At 36.3% G+C, this 19,197-nt stretch overlaps 1 protein-coding gene across 7 annotated transcripts in view; it reads left to right on the forward strand.

Moving 5' to 3' along the window:
* Positions 1-19,197, forward strand: part of LRBA (LPS responsive beige-like anchor protein) — a 559,883-nt gene that overhangs the window by 292,360 nt on the left and 248,326 nt on the right. For all 7 annotated transcript variants that reach the window (XM_075930027.2, XM_075930020.2, XM_075930019.2 and 4 more), the window contains 3 exons: positions 7,435-7,559; positions 15,211-15,357; positions 17,904-18,040. In XM_075930027.2, coding sequence (XP_075786142.2) covers positions 7,435-7,559; positions 15,211-15,357; positions 17,904-18,040 — 409 coding nt within the window. The remainder of the gene's footprint in view (positions 1-7,434; positions 7,560-15,210; positions 15,358-17,903; positions 18,041-19,197) is intronic.

Here is a 19,197-nt window from a genome sequence, read left to right on the forward strand (position 1 = left end):
TGTTATGGACGTTTGTCCTGATCCTGTCCTGGAAGGCTAGATTTAATACATAAGTTTCAGTGTCAGCTCTTGAACAAAGTACCTTACATTGAATGCATGACCCATCAATGTCTCCCACAAATAGTCCCACTATTTGTTATAGTTTGTTTTTTTGCCAGAGCCCTCCCTTAATGAGAACTATGAAAAAGATACTGCAGCTCATCAAATTGCTATTTTTGTATTCATATCTCAGGTTTTCCTGTCTTGGATTAAGTCCCGGATCCTAAGACAGAATTTTGTGGTGTTAAGTGCTCTGAGGTTGCTTATCCTTCACTGAGTTACTAACTTCTGTGTGCAATGCTGTTCATTACTTTAACATAACTCTTTTCTTCCTTCCTTCTTTGCATTACTTAGTGAGGAGATGTTATATGATTTCATTCCTGGCAGGTGAGGACAGTCCCCCAAACCTTCCTGTCCCAGGCATTGTTACATATGAAGATGCTTTAGGGAGGATATATCATTTCATTTTCTTCACCTGATATTCATCTGATGAGGCATTACCCTGAAGATCAATTTATGCTGCTAGTTTAAAAAAAAAAAGCCTGTTCTGCTCCAGGCAGTGAAATAAATTAGTCCTCAGGACTTAGACTTTTCTTGCTTTGCCAAACTGGAAATGAAACTCTGTTGAAACATTGAAATTCTGATAATTCTTTGCAGACTGACTTGCTCATCTGTGGGACATGCTTATGTGCCCCTTTTGCAAATTACTCTTCATGTGGGAGTTTTGAAATCAATTTGCGATGATATTCCACGATACAGCCCATCTCTCTACTACTGTATTTGTAAATTCTTCTCATCCTGAGGAATGTGGCTGCGGCTTTGCTCCCGGTGTCCCTGGTCTGCTGGGGACCGTCTCCAGCAGACCGGGGCACCGGGAGCAGCTTTTCTCGCCCCGGAGGTCAAGGTGGCGGGACCGCTGCCTGCGAGCTCTGGCGCGAGAGAGACCCGTTCGTAAGTGCGGATCCGACATAAGTCGGATCCGCGTAAGTCAGGGACTGCCTGTAAACCATTGTTTGCAACTGGGAGTCATAGAATTTGTCCCATTCTAACACAGAAGAAAACTTTTTTTATTCACACTATTTTCTGATTCAAACAAAATCCAGCGTGTAGAAACCTATCCTAGACTTGAGGAACTGCAACAGGTTTATCAAACTACAACATTTCAAGATAACACTATCAATAATTTTCCCAGAAGTGGAATAGAGAGACTGGTTCTCAGCCCTTGATTTCCATGATGAATACTTCCATATCACCATATTTTCTTCCTACAGGAGATTCCTCAGATTGGTCCTGGGCTCTCACAATTACCAAAACAAGATAGTACCCTCTGGCCTTTCTGCAGCTCCAAAGATTTTTTTTCCCAAGTCCTCCCAGTGGTTGCAGCACCCCTATGCAAACAAGGGATTGTAATATTTCCAAACCTAGATTACAGCCTCCTTAATGCACCATCCAGAATCAACACCGTCGAAGCCATAAGTAAAAGATAGACATTTTCTTGAAGTTTGTTCTCCAGACATACAAAAGTCAGTATTGATGCCAATATAGCATCTGGACTTTGTTGGAGCCCAACTGAATGCTATCTAAGCCAGAGGCTTCCTCCCAAGTAACAGATTTTTGGCAACAGGTAATCTCATTTCTGCCATGAAAACCAACCCCAAATCTCTCGCCAGGACATGCCCACAGCTAATTTATTTTGCAGCAGCCACATTTGTGGTAAAGTATTCCTGGTTACATATGCACTGTCTCCAGGCATGGCTACAGACAGCGTACATACCCAGAACAACCATAGCCTAAATAAACCCTAATTGATATCCTTCAAGATTGGGGACTCATTAGACTGATAGTGTGGCCACAACCTAAAAATGTCTATATGTGTGTCCCCTTTCTCCAATCTTACATCATCTTTGATACTGACAACCAGTGCCTCCCTAATCAGTTGGAGAAATACATACAAACCCATATTGTGCAGAGCAATGAGAGATAGCATTGCCTGTGTATTCTATATCAGGAGGGAGTGAAGTCACAATACCTGTGCTCTGAAGTTGTGGAACTGGTGTATCCACCATAACATTAACATCTTGCCTCATACTTACTAGGATGCCAGAACACCATCACAGACTCACTGAACAGGAGATCCTCAGAAGACCACAAGTGGGAGTTAGACACTAGCCCTGCAGCATATATTCAACCACACCATATTCCTGAACGTAGATTTCTTTGCTAAAAATGCCAGATGTCCACAATTCTGTTTGAGTAGGTCTGGGTCACTGGTTTCTGTGGGGATCCTTCCTCATTTATATGTGATTCACCCCTACTCTACACCTTTCCATTCTTTCCCCATTACTCAGTGTTTCACAAGATACAAGTGGAATAATCCACAGTCATTCTCATAGCCTCAGCATCGGAAGACGCATTTGGCATCCTTACCTCATGTTCATGACAGCCTGTCCATCAATAATCTTGCAGTTGACTCCACATCCCCTCTTGCAGGATGCAGTCAAATCCTCCATCCCAGCTGAGAACTCCTCCATTTGAAGGCATGTCTCTTTTATGGTTCTGGGATGTAGAGATGACCTGTTCAGAAGAGGTAATACATTTATCAATGTGATAAAACTCGCCATACTTAATCTCTACAAATGAGAGAGTTTCTGAACTTGGTGTGACATTAAATATGCCCCCACAATGAATACACTCTTGCCATCCTAGACTACATTCTAGAACTTGTCAGGACTGTCCACTAGCTCCCTTCGTGTACACCTGGCTGTCATCACTGCATTCCACCCTGAGATAAAAGGTCATTCCATATTTACCCACACATTTAAAAAAAATTCCTTAAGGGCCTTCAAAACTTGCACCTTCAAGTACAATACCAACACCATCCTGGAATCATACCCTAGCTTTATTTTGTCTCACTGCTCTTCCCCCTTCCCTGCTCCATTTGAGACCATGGCAACATCTCAAATTCTTATCCAAGGTGCCATCCTACCTACCTTCCATTTGTCTTCCCAAAGCCACATAGAAACCAACATAAAGCCACGCTACATACCTTCCATATCAGACAAGCATTAGCCTTTTGTCTTGACAGAACTCAATATTTCAGGCACTCCTCCTGAGTATTCCTCTCTCTTGCTGAAAGATGAAAGCGATGAGCTGTATCCAAACAAAGTCTTTCTAAATATGTCTCAGCTGTAACTTTTGCTACCAACAAGGTACACTGCACCTGGAACTCAAACACATTATATTTGTGTGATGACCACTTAGATTGCTGTTCTAAACAACATGCAAGATTACTGACCTTTGCAAAGTGGCCAGCAAGGCATGCATGGGCACTTTTAACCAACACTATATCATTACCAATTATGAAACATCAGATTACCTACTATTGTTTGGTCAACTTTGGTAGATGTCAGTTGAAGCCCCAACCTTTGGGGCACTGCTTTCCCCTCATCTGCAGTGGAATATCCAGAGGGACACTACTCAAGAAGAAGAGGTTAGTAAGCTGTGCAGTAACTGGGGTTCCTTGAGATGTGCCCCCTATGGGTGCTCACTACTTACCCTCCTTTCCTCTGCTCATAGTGCAAATGTAGACTGTGGTAGAGAAGGAACTGAGGCATGTTGGATTACACAGAACTATATAGATGCTTATCACATGAGACTAGAGTAGAGGTCCTGCTACCAAAGATTTCTGATCCCAGGTGCATGGGGCACTATTGCACCAACAGTAGAGCAACTCTACAGGGACACGTCTCAAAGAGCCTCGTTTACTACACATAATGTGTAACCTTTGCCTGTGCTGTGCTTCATCTGACTTGAAGGAAAAGTTGGCCTTGATTTAGTCAAGACTCTTCTGCTCTCTCATTTGTGGGATTGCATTTTCTTTCTCCTCACCAGGAATTTGTTTTCTGTCTCCACAGCTGTAGTTACTAGACCCTTCCTATGTTGTAATCGTGGAGGAAAAGTTTTAACTGTACCAAGGATAGTGAAGCAAAAAGAGGTTCTAATTCAGTAGCATCACACTCTCATGTCACTTACATTCTGTGTAGTTTCTTCAGGTGTGAGATTTCAGTAAAATGTCCGCACCTATGATTCTAATTTTGCTGCAACTGAACTATTAGCCTGGTTAATATACGTTGTATTATTTATAGTTATTTCATGTAAGTTGTGAGAACAAATAGGTTTTCTGATATTCTTGTGATAACCGTCTGTGGGGAACTGAGCTTGAAGAATATTTCCTGTACATCACAGTGAAGTGAATGCTCTTGTGTTGTATTTTATGTTGGTTGCTGTATCTTTCATTTAATCCATGCATAACTGTAATTGTCTATTCAGGAATGGGGAAAACACCTTAAGGAAGAGGAAGATAGGCAGGCATTTATCTTGAATATTAATTTGAAATAGTTTTCTGTGCTCATTCAGTACTCTTACTAGGAACCACTGCTCATATTAGTAGGGTTCCTAGTCAGCCTATGTAAATCATGTAACTGCCAATTCATAAGCCTTCAGATCCATAGAAGTAGAAAGTCATGCATATGCATTTTTTGCTAATTTAGGACTCCAGTACACACAGCATTTTCAGTCCATATAGTAACCTCTACTAGAGCCGGGACAGAAAGTTTTTTAGTCAGACATCCAGTTACAGAGGTCATAATCAATTCACCAGCAATCCGAGATCTTAGTAGCTTATTTCCATTATGCTTCACTCATGTAGCAGTCTAATTCAGATTCAGGCAAAGTAATATTCTTGTCTGTCTCTCCCTGCCTGAAATCTCAATGCTAACACAAGGATATGAAGGTTAGGTGGTGTGTTTTGCTTTGGTTTGGATTTTCAATAGCTATTCGATTAGTTCCATAAGTGTTACGTTATTAGATGTGGGGTAAATTGATATTACTATGTATTGATGACCAAGGATTCTACTCCTTTTGAACAGGCTCACAATTAAATATTACCTGAAGGTCTACTTCTATGCACCTGCTCAGTAGGTTAGTTTCTGTGTGAAAGGGGGTAGGGTTTCCTCTTACCATACTTTTGGTTACCTTAAGTATTAATCCCCAAATAAACAAACCTAGCAGTTTACTTGTTGTATTTGTGAATAATTGTCATGTGTAAGGGATGTGATGTTCTATACACATTTCTTATATTTAATGAAAAATAAGATTAGATGCTAAAGAGATACTGAATTATGTCCCAGAATGTGTTGTGCCTAATAATTTTAGTATAGTTGCTGAGCATGTCATATTTTAATTGTTATCAAGAAGAACAGAATCCTTAATTACATCAAAAGCATAGAAAGATGGATGACAAATTAATAATTTACCATATTTGCATAATACTGTAGCACAGAGCATCAGAAGGATTGATGGCAGAAGAGGTTAACAAATTTTAGCAGCTTCCATTACCTTTTCATTGTCATATGTTTGTGGTGCTGACTGAAATAAGCTTTGTAGGAGATCTCAGTCTAGGGAACTAATTACTTGTGCCGATTGCCATGCTGATGAATAGACCCTCATTGTATCATTCCCCTGAAGACGAGGAGCAGTCTGTGATTCACGACTGCATCCTGGCTGATATTTGATAATAATTTTAACAGATAAATGTAGGTAGGCAGAATGATGAAGTGCCTATGCATGCTCTACGACTATCAAAGGCATACACATAGCCAGCTGTGTTGTGCCTTTTTTATAATCACTAATGGAGAATTTTAAGATATTAATCGAGCTTTGAATAAATGTAGCTCTTGTCATGGTTTTAACAGTTCTCGGCTGTAGTTTCATTACTATAAATTCCTTTAATTTAATAATCAAATAGTTCAAGTCTTCACATGAATGAAGTGTGCTATGATGTAGCTATAGATAGCAAAAATAAGATTTTCAGTAAAAAGAAACATATTGAATATATTAAATATACCAATGTTCTTTTGTTAAATAATAGAATTAGGAATGATAATTCCATGAAATTAAATACAGGTATGCTTCTTTTTCGTGTACTTTAGTAGCTAATAATCAAAATAAAAAACTTGAGTTTCAAAAATTAAGTTCGAGAATTTCATTGAACATGTGGCACTTTGATTATTTTTGCTGAAAAGCTGGATTTACTTTTAAATATAAATTTCATCTTTCTCTGTTAAATTGTAATTTTCAGATCTAAGAACATACAGATGCTCTGTATTTATAACATTTTGATCTGTAAATTAGTCAAGACTATCCATTTGTTACCTTGACGGGTACACAGTTTTTTATTAGCCCGTGAAACAGAAGTAAGACTTTACATTGTATTTTTCTATTTATCTTTCCATCAGAAGTTATGTTAATAAACAAAATTATTGTTCTGTAATGAAGCATGCAGGTTTTCTCTCTGAAGATCTTTAATAATTGTGCTGTGTTGCTGTACCTGAAATAAGTGCTTTTGCACACTGTTATGGTTAAAATATTTTACAATGGTTCTTATTCATATTCATCTAAGAAGATAGTAACTGGCATTTATATATGACCATATTAAAAAGATCTACGTATTTTTGAAGCTTACAATGGAAAATAATGAATTTGATACTTCTAGATGGAAATTTTTAAAAGTATGCCTTCAATATAGCAATTATTGCACATCATAACATGTAGTTTTTAATTAAATGTAAAAATACAACTACATAAAACAGAAATCCAATCTGATTTGCTTGAAAATAGATTGCTATTTCACTCTCCCGGAATGGTTTATTTAAAAACAGTAAATGGAAAAGAAATGCATTTTCTTGTGTTGTTCTAAGCCTCAGGGGCTAAATGTAATGAATATTTTAAGAGATTATTTTAATTAAATTCCTGCACATCTAAACAGAGTAATATTTTATTATCACATACATAACCATGTAACTGAGGTATTCATTAAAGTTAACACTTTCTGGACCAAGAATTCATGGTATGATTTACTGACCTTGTGTGAAAAGGCACAAATTAGGAAGAAAAATGAAGGGGGACAGACTTTGATTAATATAGGTAATGCTATACCATATTTATAATAGCCTTTTCCCTATTCTGGTTTATAAATGCAGTCACTGAGAAAGGTGCCCTGCTGAGGCTGAAATGAGGCTGAAATCGGAGCACATGCCACTAGAGTGTGGGGAAACTGATCACACTGTCAGCAATTCATTTCAAAATGATGTATTTAGTGCTCATTTCACCTTCCAAGAAAAAAAGGGAAAGGAGTTCCTTAGACTGGAAGGTGATATTGTTATTTTCAAGGACATACCTAAGTAAAAGATTGCAGAAAGGGGGGAGGTAACAAAAAAAAAAAAAAAAAAAAAAAGGAAAAGGGCAAAGCAAACAAGGAGAGCTTTATGCAGAAATTCAGCGCTACCATGCTGTTTGATAATTGCTAACATATGTGGCTCCTCTGTTTCATTGTAGTCGTCCTCGTGAGTTCTGGCGCCTTGACTACTGGGAAGATGACTTGCGGCGCCGGCGACGATTTGTACGTAACCCCTTTGGATCGACACATCCTGAAGCGACACTAAAAGCTTCTGTAGAACATGGTCAGTGTAAAAGCTATTTCTTGCCAGTAGTAGCAGGTACAATATATGCTAATGAAGACTAGACCTTCATTCCTACAAGACATAGATCCGTATTACGAAAGCTTGTCACTTAATTTCAAAGGTGTTTAAAAACAAAGATGAAGTTGATCACTGATCATTATATACAATGTTAGTCTCCATTAAACTTATTTTTACGTATATCTTAATTGAATCTGTGTGTGCAAATGTTTTACACATAATATTTGTACACACAATTCTCATCACAAAATTCCCATTACTTTGAAACAAATGTGGATACAATTTTTCCACTTCTTCCTTAATGTTGGATTTAGGGGTGGGGAGGAGAGGAGAGGCGGAGATTTCCTGGCTTTGTTTTAGCAAATTGAATAGTAAACGTTTCCCTCTGACAAAAATCTCAGTCTGTTGTTTCAATTAGATATAGTGTAAAAGGGAAAAGCAGTTATAAAGCAATATGGATTTTCAGAGATCCTTGTGTATTTCTGTTTCCTACATTTTAGGCAGAAGAATCCAGTAAAAGATTGATGCTAACAAATGCTGAAGTGCAAGGTAGATTGCTAGGGGGGTAACATAGATACCTGGTAAATGAGACGGGATAGCATTTCAGTATTTTCCTATATTAAAGTTTTCATATTTTTAATAGGGAAAGATCTACATATGTTTTCATTTCCATTATCGTGCATATCTCTAAAATTTTAATTTAGTAAGTGTTTTGAAAGCCCTTATAAACTAAAGGGAATAAATATGCAGAGCCATTGATTGTTCCTTTGGGGTTAAAATTTATTTAGTTTGATCAGGTAGTTAAATTTATCATTTTATGACTTTAAAAGCTAATTAAGATACATTAAGTGGAAAAAAAATCCCCACATTTAAAATTAATTGCTTATGATTAAATCTGAATATGCTAAACCACAAAAGTGTGTTTTCGTGAACCATATTTCTTTTAAAATTATTTAACAACCTTGTTCTCTTTATTTTCTAATGTATGAATATGTTCTCTGTCTGTTTCTCTCTCTCACTCTGTCTCTCTCAATTAATACAAATTTAAAATCATTAAGACTATTGTGGGGCTCCAGAAGAGCATCATCATCTTAAAGGTTGGCCTCAGCCAAGCATCTTAACCTCTTGCACTCAGGCTTAAAGAGCCATTTCTGGAGGAAAATGTCTACAATATGTCAGCAGATATAATGCCAAATGTGACATCAGTCCTTTAAAATAAATGACCATACAGAGAATAGTCAATAAAGTGATCTAAAAGCAATAATAGTCCCAGAGCCCTACATCTTTGACTATAGAAGGAGGAGAAACAAGATGTAGAATTAATTAGGCCACTTCTGCTTTGGGGCTTGTTTTTTATTTTTTAGTGTTTTTCTACACCATGAGTTTCAAGGGCATAAGGTGTCTTTTAGCTAATGATCCTTACATTAGAAAGAATTGCCTCCTTTAAAATCATGTGCAGCTTCAATGAATTTGAATTCATATTGATAACATTGTGGTTCAATATGTACATTTCTTACACCTATATTTATATTCTGGTTATCATATGTATATCAAAATGCATATAAATGCACATCCATATTTTAATTGCTAATTCTTTAGAACATATCTTTTAGACAAATGATTTTTTTCACATGTAGTTAAACACAATCTAATGCAATTCCTCCCAATTAGAGAGATGAGTAACATTTTTTTCAATAACCAAACTCTATTTTAATGTCAGTTTCTACTGTCTGGTTCACGTAGAAGACTTTTTTCAATATAAGAGTAAACTAAATCCAAGTAATCCTTTTTGGTAATATAGAAATGCTAACAGAAATAGACCTGATTAAATTTTCTACCAACTATTTATTTTTTAATTTTTGATGGTGTTGTAATTTAATGCCATAATTACTTATTGCCATTTTTATTTTACATTAATTTTTCAGTTTAAGTTAAAGTATTTATTTATTTCATACATAAACGTAAATCTATCCATGTGTGATTTCTAAAAATTTATGTACTAGATTATATAAAATATTAATATTGATGAGAAGCGTAGTATTTAATATTATGATATTTCACTGAGAAGAAATGGATGACCAAAAGCAGTAATTAAAATTACTACTAGAAATGTATTTATGGTATATTTAAACAAGAAGTTAGAAAGGAAAACCTTACAAGAGACAAATGCCAGATAGGTTAGTCAACTTAGTAATAATTTAGTTAGAGTTTAACCAGGCATCTATCAGTATCAATACAGACTTTTGAAGTAATGATAGAAAAAAGTATTATAAATAAAGACATTAGAAACATTTCATAATAATACATAGTAATAATAATAAAATAGCTAATAATTAACCATGTCAAAGCAAAAAAATTATATCCCTTGGAGATTCTGGTGATGAGCCTCTCATGAGGTAGAAGGATGCCAGAATTCTCAATGGAATTATTCTCAAGTTCCATGGTTTCTCATTAAATATGTATCATGAATCATTCTATATCAAATATGCAATTCTCTAAAGCAAATAAACTTTTGGTATATTGAATAAGTCATTTCCCCCCCTCTTTTAGTGAAACCTACTCTGAAATTAAATGTATGGATTTGCCAAAGGATAGGAAAGGAGAAATGTTTAAGTATAAATCATGAAAAGGGAAAATGTTGAATATATTTTTAAAAGTATTTTATTTTTCAGTTAGTTTATTTCTATTAAGAGAGGCTGTATCTACTGTTGCTTGGATTACGGTAGTTCTAAGTGTAGTCCCTGCCCCAGAGAGCTCACAGTCAAAGAGAGCTCACGCTGTGAAGTGGCAAAAAAGATCCAGAAGGAATTAGACATACCATAGTAAACATTCTCTCCCCCCCCCGCCAAAAAGCAACAAAAATCAACCCTCTTGCAGCCTAGTTATATGTTTTCATAGCAAGAACCCATCTTTTCCACAGATTGATTTGATTTGAAATGGAGCCTCTGGTGTAGAGGTGGCAGAGTAAATACCTGAAGACTAATGTCCTCTGTTCAGGCAATCAATAGCAGCCCCATGACTATACTTCTGGCTACCTTCTAGTTAAAAACAAATTTTTAATTCTGACAATTTAATTGCCCTTCCCAAGTTCACATTAACTTGCTTGGGAAAAAGGGCTTCAGGTAATTTTTCAGAGGAGGAGGGGGAAAGAACCTCCAAAATGGTTATTTATAAAAGTCAGACTGGAAGTGCACATGGGGAAGGAAGGGAAGAGGGATGTAGCTTGTTCTTCCTCTAGAAATTGAACCCTAATCATTTTAAAATAAAATAATAAGAACCTGAACCTACCTTATGGAAATTGGCAGCACCCGCCAAAAATGAACAAGTTAAATTAATTTAGGCCAAAAATCATCCGTTGGTAAAGAAGTCTGACAAAATCTAATTGGTGGAAGATACTTTCATGAAATTTGTTCAGATGTGTCAGTAAAGAAAACTTCTTGCTTGAATTAAAGTAGACTGCTGCAATCCTGTCAACTTAAACATTGAAGATTGTGCCAGTATATCACATCATAATTGTGAAATTTGACTAGACACTAACCATGAACAAAAACAAAGCTGACTAGCTAATTTTCATGTTTCTAAAGTCAAAAGAAAAAGATAAAAAACATAGAAATAAAATGGTACGAAAAAGCATTATATTTCCAATATTTCCTTTTAATAAAGTGGTGGTAGTGAAAAAAGGGGAAATTGTTTTTAAATTATTTTTTCCATTAAATTATTTTAAATGGGTACTACCAGACCAAATTTTTAAAGAAATTACTTTTTTTTTTCACTTGGTCAGAAATTAACTTGACATCAGGTTATCTGATGTATAATGCTATCTGATGGTTTATCAAACTGATTTTTAAATTAAGTAGCTGCTAACATTAAACCATGAATATAATGAGTGATTTAAAAATAGTTATGCGCTTCCCCCCCCCCATCAAAAAAACCCTGTAAGTCTAGCTTTATGAAATTTGATATGTTGCTAAAGACTTGAGGCTCCTCTCCTTCAGGGATCTCTGCTCCCTTGAAATCAATAGAACTTCTTGCATGATTCAGAAGTCTGCCTCCATAGACCTCCTTGCAGTGTCAGGACTATGAAGAGGGAGAAGGAAAGAATATAGATTTTTAAATAATGGAATAATTACTGTGCCGGATAAGTATTAGGCCAGTGGTCTGTTGTTCGTTGCACAAGACGTATAGACTGTGCCTCTTGGGGCACATCTACATTGGAAAGAAAAACCCGTGGCTGGTCCATGCCAGCTGACTTAGGTTTCCCCGACTTAGCAATAGTTCAATAGTTTTCTTTTGAAATGTACATAGGGATATATTTTACATATTTTTGGCACAGTTAACATGTGTGGAAATATGAAATCCCAATAACTGGAAAAGAAATGAAGGAAGGAGTTAATTTCTATTTATCCAATCTACATTTCTAATTCCCCAGTCACCTTGGTATGGTAAGCTCCTTGTTTACTTTATTTTTCATAATTATAGTGAGAGAGAGTGAGAGAGAGAGAGAAGAAAACTTCAGTAACTTGGCCAGAAAATTACCTGATTTGTGTCTAAAAGTTGTACATGCAAATCCTGACTTCGAGGTTAACTCTTAACTGAACTTCTCATCTCAAAGAAAAACTGTACCTATTGTCCATTTAGGGCAGAATTTACCAAAGAGAGTGAAAATATCTGACAACTGGTGAATGGTGATTTTTAAAAGTATAGTCAAGACATAGTTGATAAAATAACAGATAAAATTTAATAGCATTTAAAATGTTTCTTTTATTTTGTACTTGAGAATTTTTTTCTAATTAAAAATAAAATTGTCAACAGAGCACTATTACACCATTGAGAATTGAACACAAGTGCATGTGGTGTGCATTAGAATACTGTTGGTAATTTTACTGCTGCTAACTTAAAATCCTCCAGGGGGAGTTAATTACAGGAAACCTTTCTAAATATCAGCTGCATATTTTCTGTGACAGGACTGTTTTCAACTCAGGTTGAACAATTCCAGAGTCTGAGTTTTCTTTAGTTATATGAACTGATATATTTTAATACAGAATGTTTTTTCATGGTGTGCAGTGCACTCACAATATTTTCCAAGTAAACGAAATCCTATGCATAATGTGGCAAAGTGATCTGGTCTGGAGGAAATTGTCATACAAAAGAGAAATAATTTAAGAATCAAACTTCCATTTCTTAAACTGAAGGCCTAAACATAGTGGGCTTTTTACTTTCCACTTAATTGGATAGTTTATTATTTGCAATGTACATGCATATATTTACTTAAACAATTTAAGCCATGGTATATTGCCACTAGGGATTGCGTTCTTCTGTAAATGTTTGCAGATTAACATTTTTTTTAAATAAGCCGGTGGAACCTCAAATCCTTTCTGGCAGTAATCAGAGAATGCAGTGAGCAATGTGCTAAAGTTGGTTGATCATGATATTAGGCATGTGTTTCTTAAAAGAATTGTGGCCAGGTATTCTCTCATTTAATAATTTATTTTAAAGATCATATACAATTAAGAATGTGAATTTTGATAGAAACAATGCATGATTGCACTAATATTTCCTACCTTGTGTACTTCTGTATCTTCAGCACAGCATACCTTTTACATATAATGAACCACTGCCTCCTGTCTGTGAGCTTGAAATGTAAATAGATAGATTTTTTTCATGGGAGTATAGAGAGAAAAATAGTGCAGATATTCTTCCCATAAAATTGGCATTTCCTTGGTGTGTACCGATGTCCATTCCAAATAGAGGGAAGAAAACTGTTTAAGGCATGTTACAATGACCTTTATTATCACAGTAATTTAATGTTTGCTTAGCAGTAACAAAACATTGCATTAGATGGTATAGCATGAAATATGACTTCTGTTGGCAATGGTAAAGATGAGGATTTTTCTATTTTTTTTTTATTCAGAATATTTAATAATCCAGGCACGAATTCATTAAATCCTCTAGACTTTCAGAATTTGCCCTTTTGAAAGCAGGTGCCCACTTGGGTAGAACTCTAAAAGTAATATTTTAATGTCTCATTAGACACAGGGTGTGTGTCTTTAGTTAGTAACATTTGCATATAACTTAGGTTTTTCAACTCTTTATTTCCACTCATATTATTAATGTAAAATATAGGAACTTGGCATTTAGTTGTTCAGTTAATTGGAAAACGCTTTGCAATGTAGTATATTAAGTTTCAGTTGTCATAATAAAATATGAAATTATAGGAATATTAGTCAGAAGGATTAGTTTGCAAGAAGAGCTAAAATAAACTTCCCACCTCCGTGACCTTTTCAAAGTGAATGTCTGGAATATCTGTGTGTCTCCTGCTACCACTAGTTAGTTGAGTATTTTAAACTTGAGTAAGTCGCAGCCGTTTTGGAAGCTAATACCTCTTGTAGAGAAATTATTTTTATTCATTCTTTCTTGGGACGCCATCAAATGTAACTATGTAGTAAAGCCTCTGGCAACACGGAGAGTTTTTTCTAAAGTTTATTGACTTGCTACCCTCATCATTGGGGGCACACGGGAAGATCAGATGCATGATGGCGGGCTAGCAAAAGTGTGTGAGTAGGTTTTGGGGAAGGAAGGGAGAAGATGTGTCATAAATAACCCCATTGTAAAGAATAAAAGATCAAGGAGGCACTGATAGGGCGAAGGTTCGATTTAAACAGTCTATCTATTGGGTTTTGGCTTTGGCAGGTTTGTATCTGTAAAATGAAACGGGGTATTGCTGTTGTAACTGACTAGAATATCTTCGCAGTTGTTCGTGTAAGTAGACATACACACGCGCACCCTAGCGCAGCTTCCCTCTGCCGGCCTGTCTCCAAGATTCAAGCTGCCTGTCTTCTCGGCTTCGTTTTCTCCAGCTGCCGCTTTTTGCAGCTTGCAGACAGCAAGGCCAACCCTGGTCGGCTCGCAGCAGTTTCCCTGTTGCGTTTATCCAAAGCTTTAGTTCCCTGGCTGGGGGAGTTGTCGGAAGGCTGCTGCTGCTGCTTTCGCTTCCAGGCTGCAGCGCTGGGGGGCATGTGTACATTGAAAGCAGCTGCCCGTAAGGCGCTGCAGGCTGGATCGCTGCTCGCGAGTTCACCGCTGCGACCCTCACTCGAAGCAACCTGCGAGGAGTCGCTGTTTGTCGCCGCGGCTTTCGGGGTCAAATCGAGCCCATGAGTTTTTAACAGGGACTCTCCATTAGTTCCCATGGGGATTTTTTCTTAAACCTGATGGCTCGGCATGACCCTGTGATTGGTAAAGGAATTGCCCCTTTCCTGTTTGCCTTCCCAAAGACAAATCGGCGTTTTAAATACTACGTTTTAAGACAAATGGATCTGCAGAGCCTAGAACCATATCCAGCAGAGAGATCCTCTGAACTTTTGGAGATCTGGTGGTTTTCTCATCCCGAATTTTGGGAGGACTGGAACGAAGCTAAATGCTGTGTAATGCAAGACAGGTTTAATATGATTAAAACTAGCTCTGCTACCCATTTGTCTCCCCTAATGTCAGAGATTTCAGAAAAGCTTACCTGGCATACCTACTCCTAGCCATAGTTTTCTCCTCTTTGATCTTCATTGCAGAAGGCTATTTTCCAACCATTGTCACTGTTGCCACTGAGAGCTGACAAACAGTAATGTTTCTTTCATTTCAGCTCCAGACGAAGACGTGCTTCTTAAAGGAAAGCAGTCCATCAAGAGCCAGGTTTTAGGAAATCAGAACTCCGAGAGTGAGATTGTCTTGGAAGGTGATGATGATACCTTGTCGTCCATTGAGGAGAAAGATTTGGAGAACTTAATTGGTAACTTAAGCTGTCTATTTTCTTCCCTAGCTCCTCAGTTTCCTTACCTATTTTGCTCTGTGTTCATACTTTTCTGCAGTGAGGAATGTTTTGGAATAGAGGATGATAGTTTCTTTCCCATGATTGAGTTAAAGACAGATAATTTTCTGTGCACCTCAGCGTTTGACATGAGAATCAGCTTTTGCACCCTATTTGTGAATTTTCCTTCTAAGGCTTTTATTTAACAAGTACTCCCCTTTTTCTGACTTTTGACTAGTCTAACACTGGGGCTAGTGGGCAATTTTATTTATATATTTATTTATAATTAGAGGTGGGAGCTTTATTTTTGAGTCATAAAAATACATGTCACTTTTTCTGTTGTTGAAGTGTCTGTTTACTACATTAAGATTTCAACTCTTCTAACCCTTCCCTTTTCTCTCTCACCATCCACACCTCCAAAGTATCTTCATAGTTGCTGTGTGTTTTCTGCTATAAATGGTCAGTTCTGATAATTTAATTACTTTTACTGTGTTTGAATGCAAGCCTCTTCATTAGATTTTGATTTGCAGTCAAAATGGAGTAAACCTACTTCTTTAACCTGTAATGTTTAAATGGTAAGCAGAAGCGCCATATTCAGGGACCATAACTTTTAAATTAGCTCCATTTTAAAAATAGTAACATAAGCATACATGAACACCATTTCATTTTACATGTGGATTTCTAAGTGCACTCAAAGTCCACATCCATTAAATTCAAAGAAAAATGTCCCCGAGTTAAATTCTGACTCACTAGGAAGGGAAATAGTAACAGTTTCCATTTTGATAACTTATGTAATTGGAAATTATATTTCATGACAATTTGTTTACTCATTGTCTGAACTATATGCCACTTTTATTTTATTTTTTTTAGAACATTGAAAATATAGCCTAATGGCAAGGGCATATACTAATCAGTGAAATAAAATAGAAGTAATTGGAGCATAATGCAATTTTTTTAATGGAATCTGTTCCTGTCTAATGCTAGCCTCCTGCTCAACAGCTTTCCGCCCATTTCCTTCTCTTTTATTATGCATTGGTTGTTTCTAGTAATACATTCATACTGTAATAGAGGTGAAAGGGGAGTTTAATTATTTAATCTTGACAATGGCAATAGGATTAAGAAGTAATCCTCACTAATAAAGTGGTGTGGGTTAGAAATGAAGTGGAAATTGTCAGGGGTCTTCTACAGGACCTGGGTTGCCCCAGCTTCTGCAGCTGTCTGCTCACCCTGTAATTGAATGTCTGAGAGTGATTGAAAAAATGTTATTTCTCTTTTGGATTACATGCTAATGTACAGAGGGCAAAGGGAGACAGCAAAAGAACACATAGCTGCTTATTTCAACCATTTGTGGGGATGAGCTTTGGGAAATCATGGCAGTTCTGCAGCTATCTGATGCCCATCTGCGAATACAATGTATTTGTACATTGGGAATAGAGGGCAAAGCTGCGCTGATCTCAGCAGAGCATCTCTGCTATTGTCCTACTGGCACACATTAAGATTGATGTGAGATTAAAGACCATCATCCTCCTAACAATCGATGGAAATGACAATTCATCTGAGTTTTTTGGCAGTTATTCACCCATTGATTACCTGAATGTGTGTACCTCATTTATAGACACTTTATTAATTCAAAATTGTACATGTCACTCTCTCATATTTTCAGTTTTTTACAAAGATTTATGACAGTGTTGCTACAAAGTAACTTCATTTCCCTCTTTCTTTTAATCAGTTGGATAACAATATAACCTGTTTTTCCCTTGTATGTGTTGTCTTGTATAATAAGTTGTGTGTTGTCAGATCTATGCTGAGCCTATTGTTTTACTAGTAGTCTGATTTGTCTGTGTGATAAGCCCTGTGGAGATGTGATTATTCCAGTAAAAATTCATTCAGTTGGAAACCAACCCTCCAGCTGTTTATTCCCACAGTCCCCAAGCTACACTAACACTATCTGGAATCCTTAAACAGTATTTAACAATGGAATGGAAAGCATGTTAAAAACATTGTAGTTTACAATCCCTAATATTGACTGTTTAATTTTAACAATAGATTTCCAGAGTGCATGGTAGGGAATACGTTTTACAAGGTTAAGTCAGACAACTTTCAACCCAGACTGCTTGTGCTCATCATTCTAGAATTTTATTGAAACTCTTTAAGTTCTTAATGCACACATTTGAAATTGAGACCCCAAGATTCACTGACGGTATTATTTATAACAGGAGGTATATGACTGTATAAGAGTTTCAAAACTGAAATATGTCAGAATAAAAGTAGATAATCTGAAAATAAAACCACCGATTTGGCTTATACATCAATTGCAGCTGTAGCTGCTTCAGCCTTTGGCAATGTAGAGTGGTTGTAAGTCTGTGTGACATGTACTTCCGGGAATAACAAGAATTTACTTTTTAAAACTAAGATCTCTTGTGGTTTTTACCTTGTATTTTTAGACTAAATATCCTATGCTTATGGCTGTGCAAGGTTGTGTGTTCTGTTTGGATGTTCTGAATATTGGTGTTTTTCTACTTTGGCAGGTCCAGTTAGCCTGTGCACGCCAGCACAGCTTGTGGCACCATCTACAGTTGTGAAGGGCACTCTTTCCATCACCTCTTCTGAACTCTGCTTTGAGGTAGATGAAGAAGATCCCAGTTTTAAGAAAATTGACCCCAAGGTAAGAGATTGTTGACCTTCACCCTGTGGTGACAAATTACATGACCATTCATTCTTCATCCAACCTCCGTTACCTCTATAGGTCACAACTATTTCTTGTGACTATATACATTTGCAAAGTTATTTTAAGTGGAGGGAGAAAAATCTGGCTTGGATGTTAATTAGCTTGTTGGAATAAAGCTCGAGGAGGCCATCTTAAATAAAGACATCTCAGACCACAAGACCTATGTATGCAACAAAACTGTTAGCTGAATCCTTTGTTTCACCTGTTTTTTAATGTAATGCCAATATAATATAGTATAGTTTAATGCTCTGCTGCACTCTTTATTTTGCAGTGCTTCTGTTTCTAGTTATTATATAGCAGATTTATTTTGCATTGTAGTTATAATAATCAAGCAGAAAATGCCATTTCCCCTTTAAAATATATTTCTGAATAGACTTGTTAATGAGTAAACTTGAATTACCTGATTTACTTTACCTGATTATCAATTTTTTGTTTAAAATTAGAATAACTTTACAGTAAAATTCACACAGTTTGAAGGCTTAACTTTATCTCACAGTGTGAAATTAGCACTATAAAGATTGCACTTGAAAGAGCCCCATAATGTTTAAAAATACTAACAGATGTGTGGGCTTCTTGCTACACACATGTGCTTATTCTTTTATAAATATGGAAAGAGCTCATGGATTTTCACAATATCTACATATTAAAACATTTACTTAGCTTAGAGTAGGGAGAGGAGAGTGATTGGAAAGTGAAAATAGCATGGTACAGCACTGCATCAATGCTTTTCTGCAGAGGATACTTTGTGTACAATGTCTGAGTTCTTTGTTCTCTTGAATAAGTAGGTCTTATGTTTATTAAAAAGATTGCATCAGATAGTGGCTCTGGCATGGGATATAGGAAGAAGCATACCTGGGGAAAAAATACTTACCACCTAAATTTATTTATTTTTAAATCTACTTAAAATGCTTAAAAACTTGATATGAACAGATAACTGGAACTATGAATGTACATGAGTACAGTAAATTAACTTTTCAGACATTTACGTTGTGCCAAAATATCTTCAAAACAGTTTACAACATTTTAAAGAGATTTGTAAACCTTTGAAATCTTTGTCTAGTTTGTGAATATTTTTATTTTAAAATAAACATTTG

The sequence above is a fragment of the Pelodiscus sinensis genome, chromosome 4, assembly GCF_052426305.1.
Source record: "Pelodiscus sinensis isolate ZL-2025 chromosome 4, ASM5242630v1, whole genome shotgun sequence".
Classification (NCBI taxonomy): Eukaryota; Metazoa; Chordata; order Testudines; family Trionychidae; genus Pelodiscus; species Pelodiscus sinensis.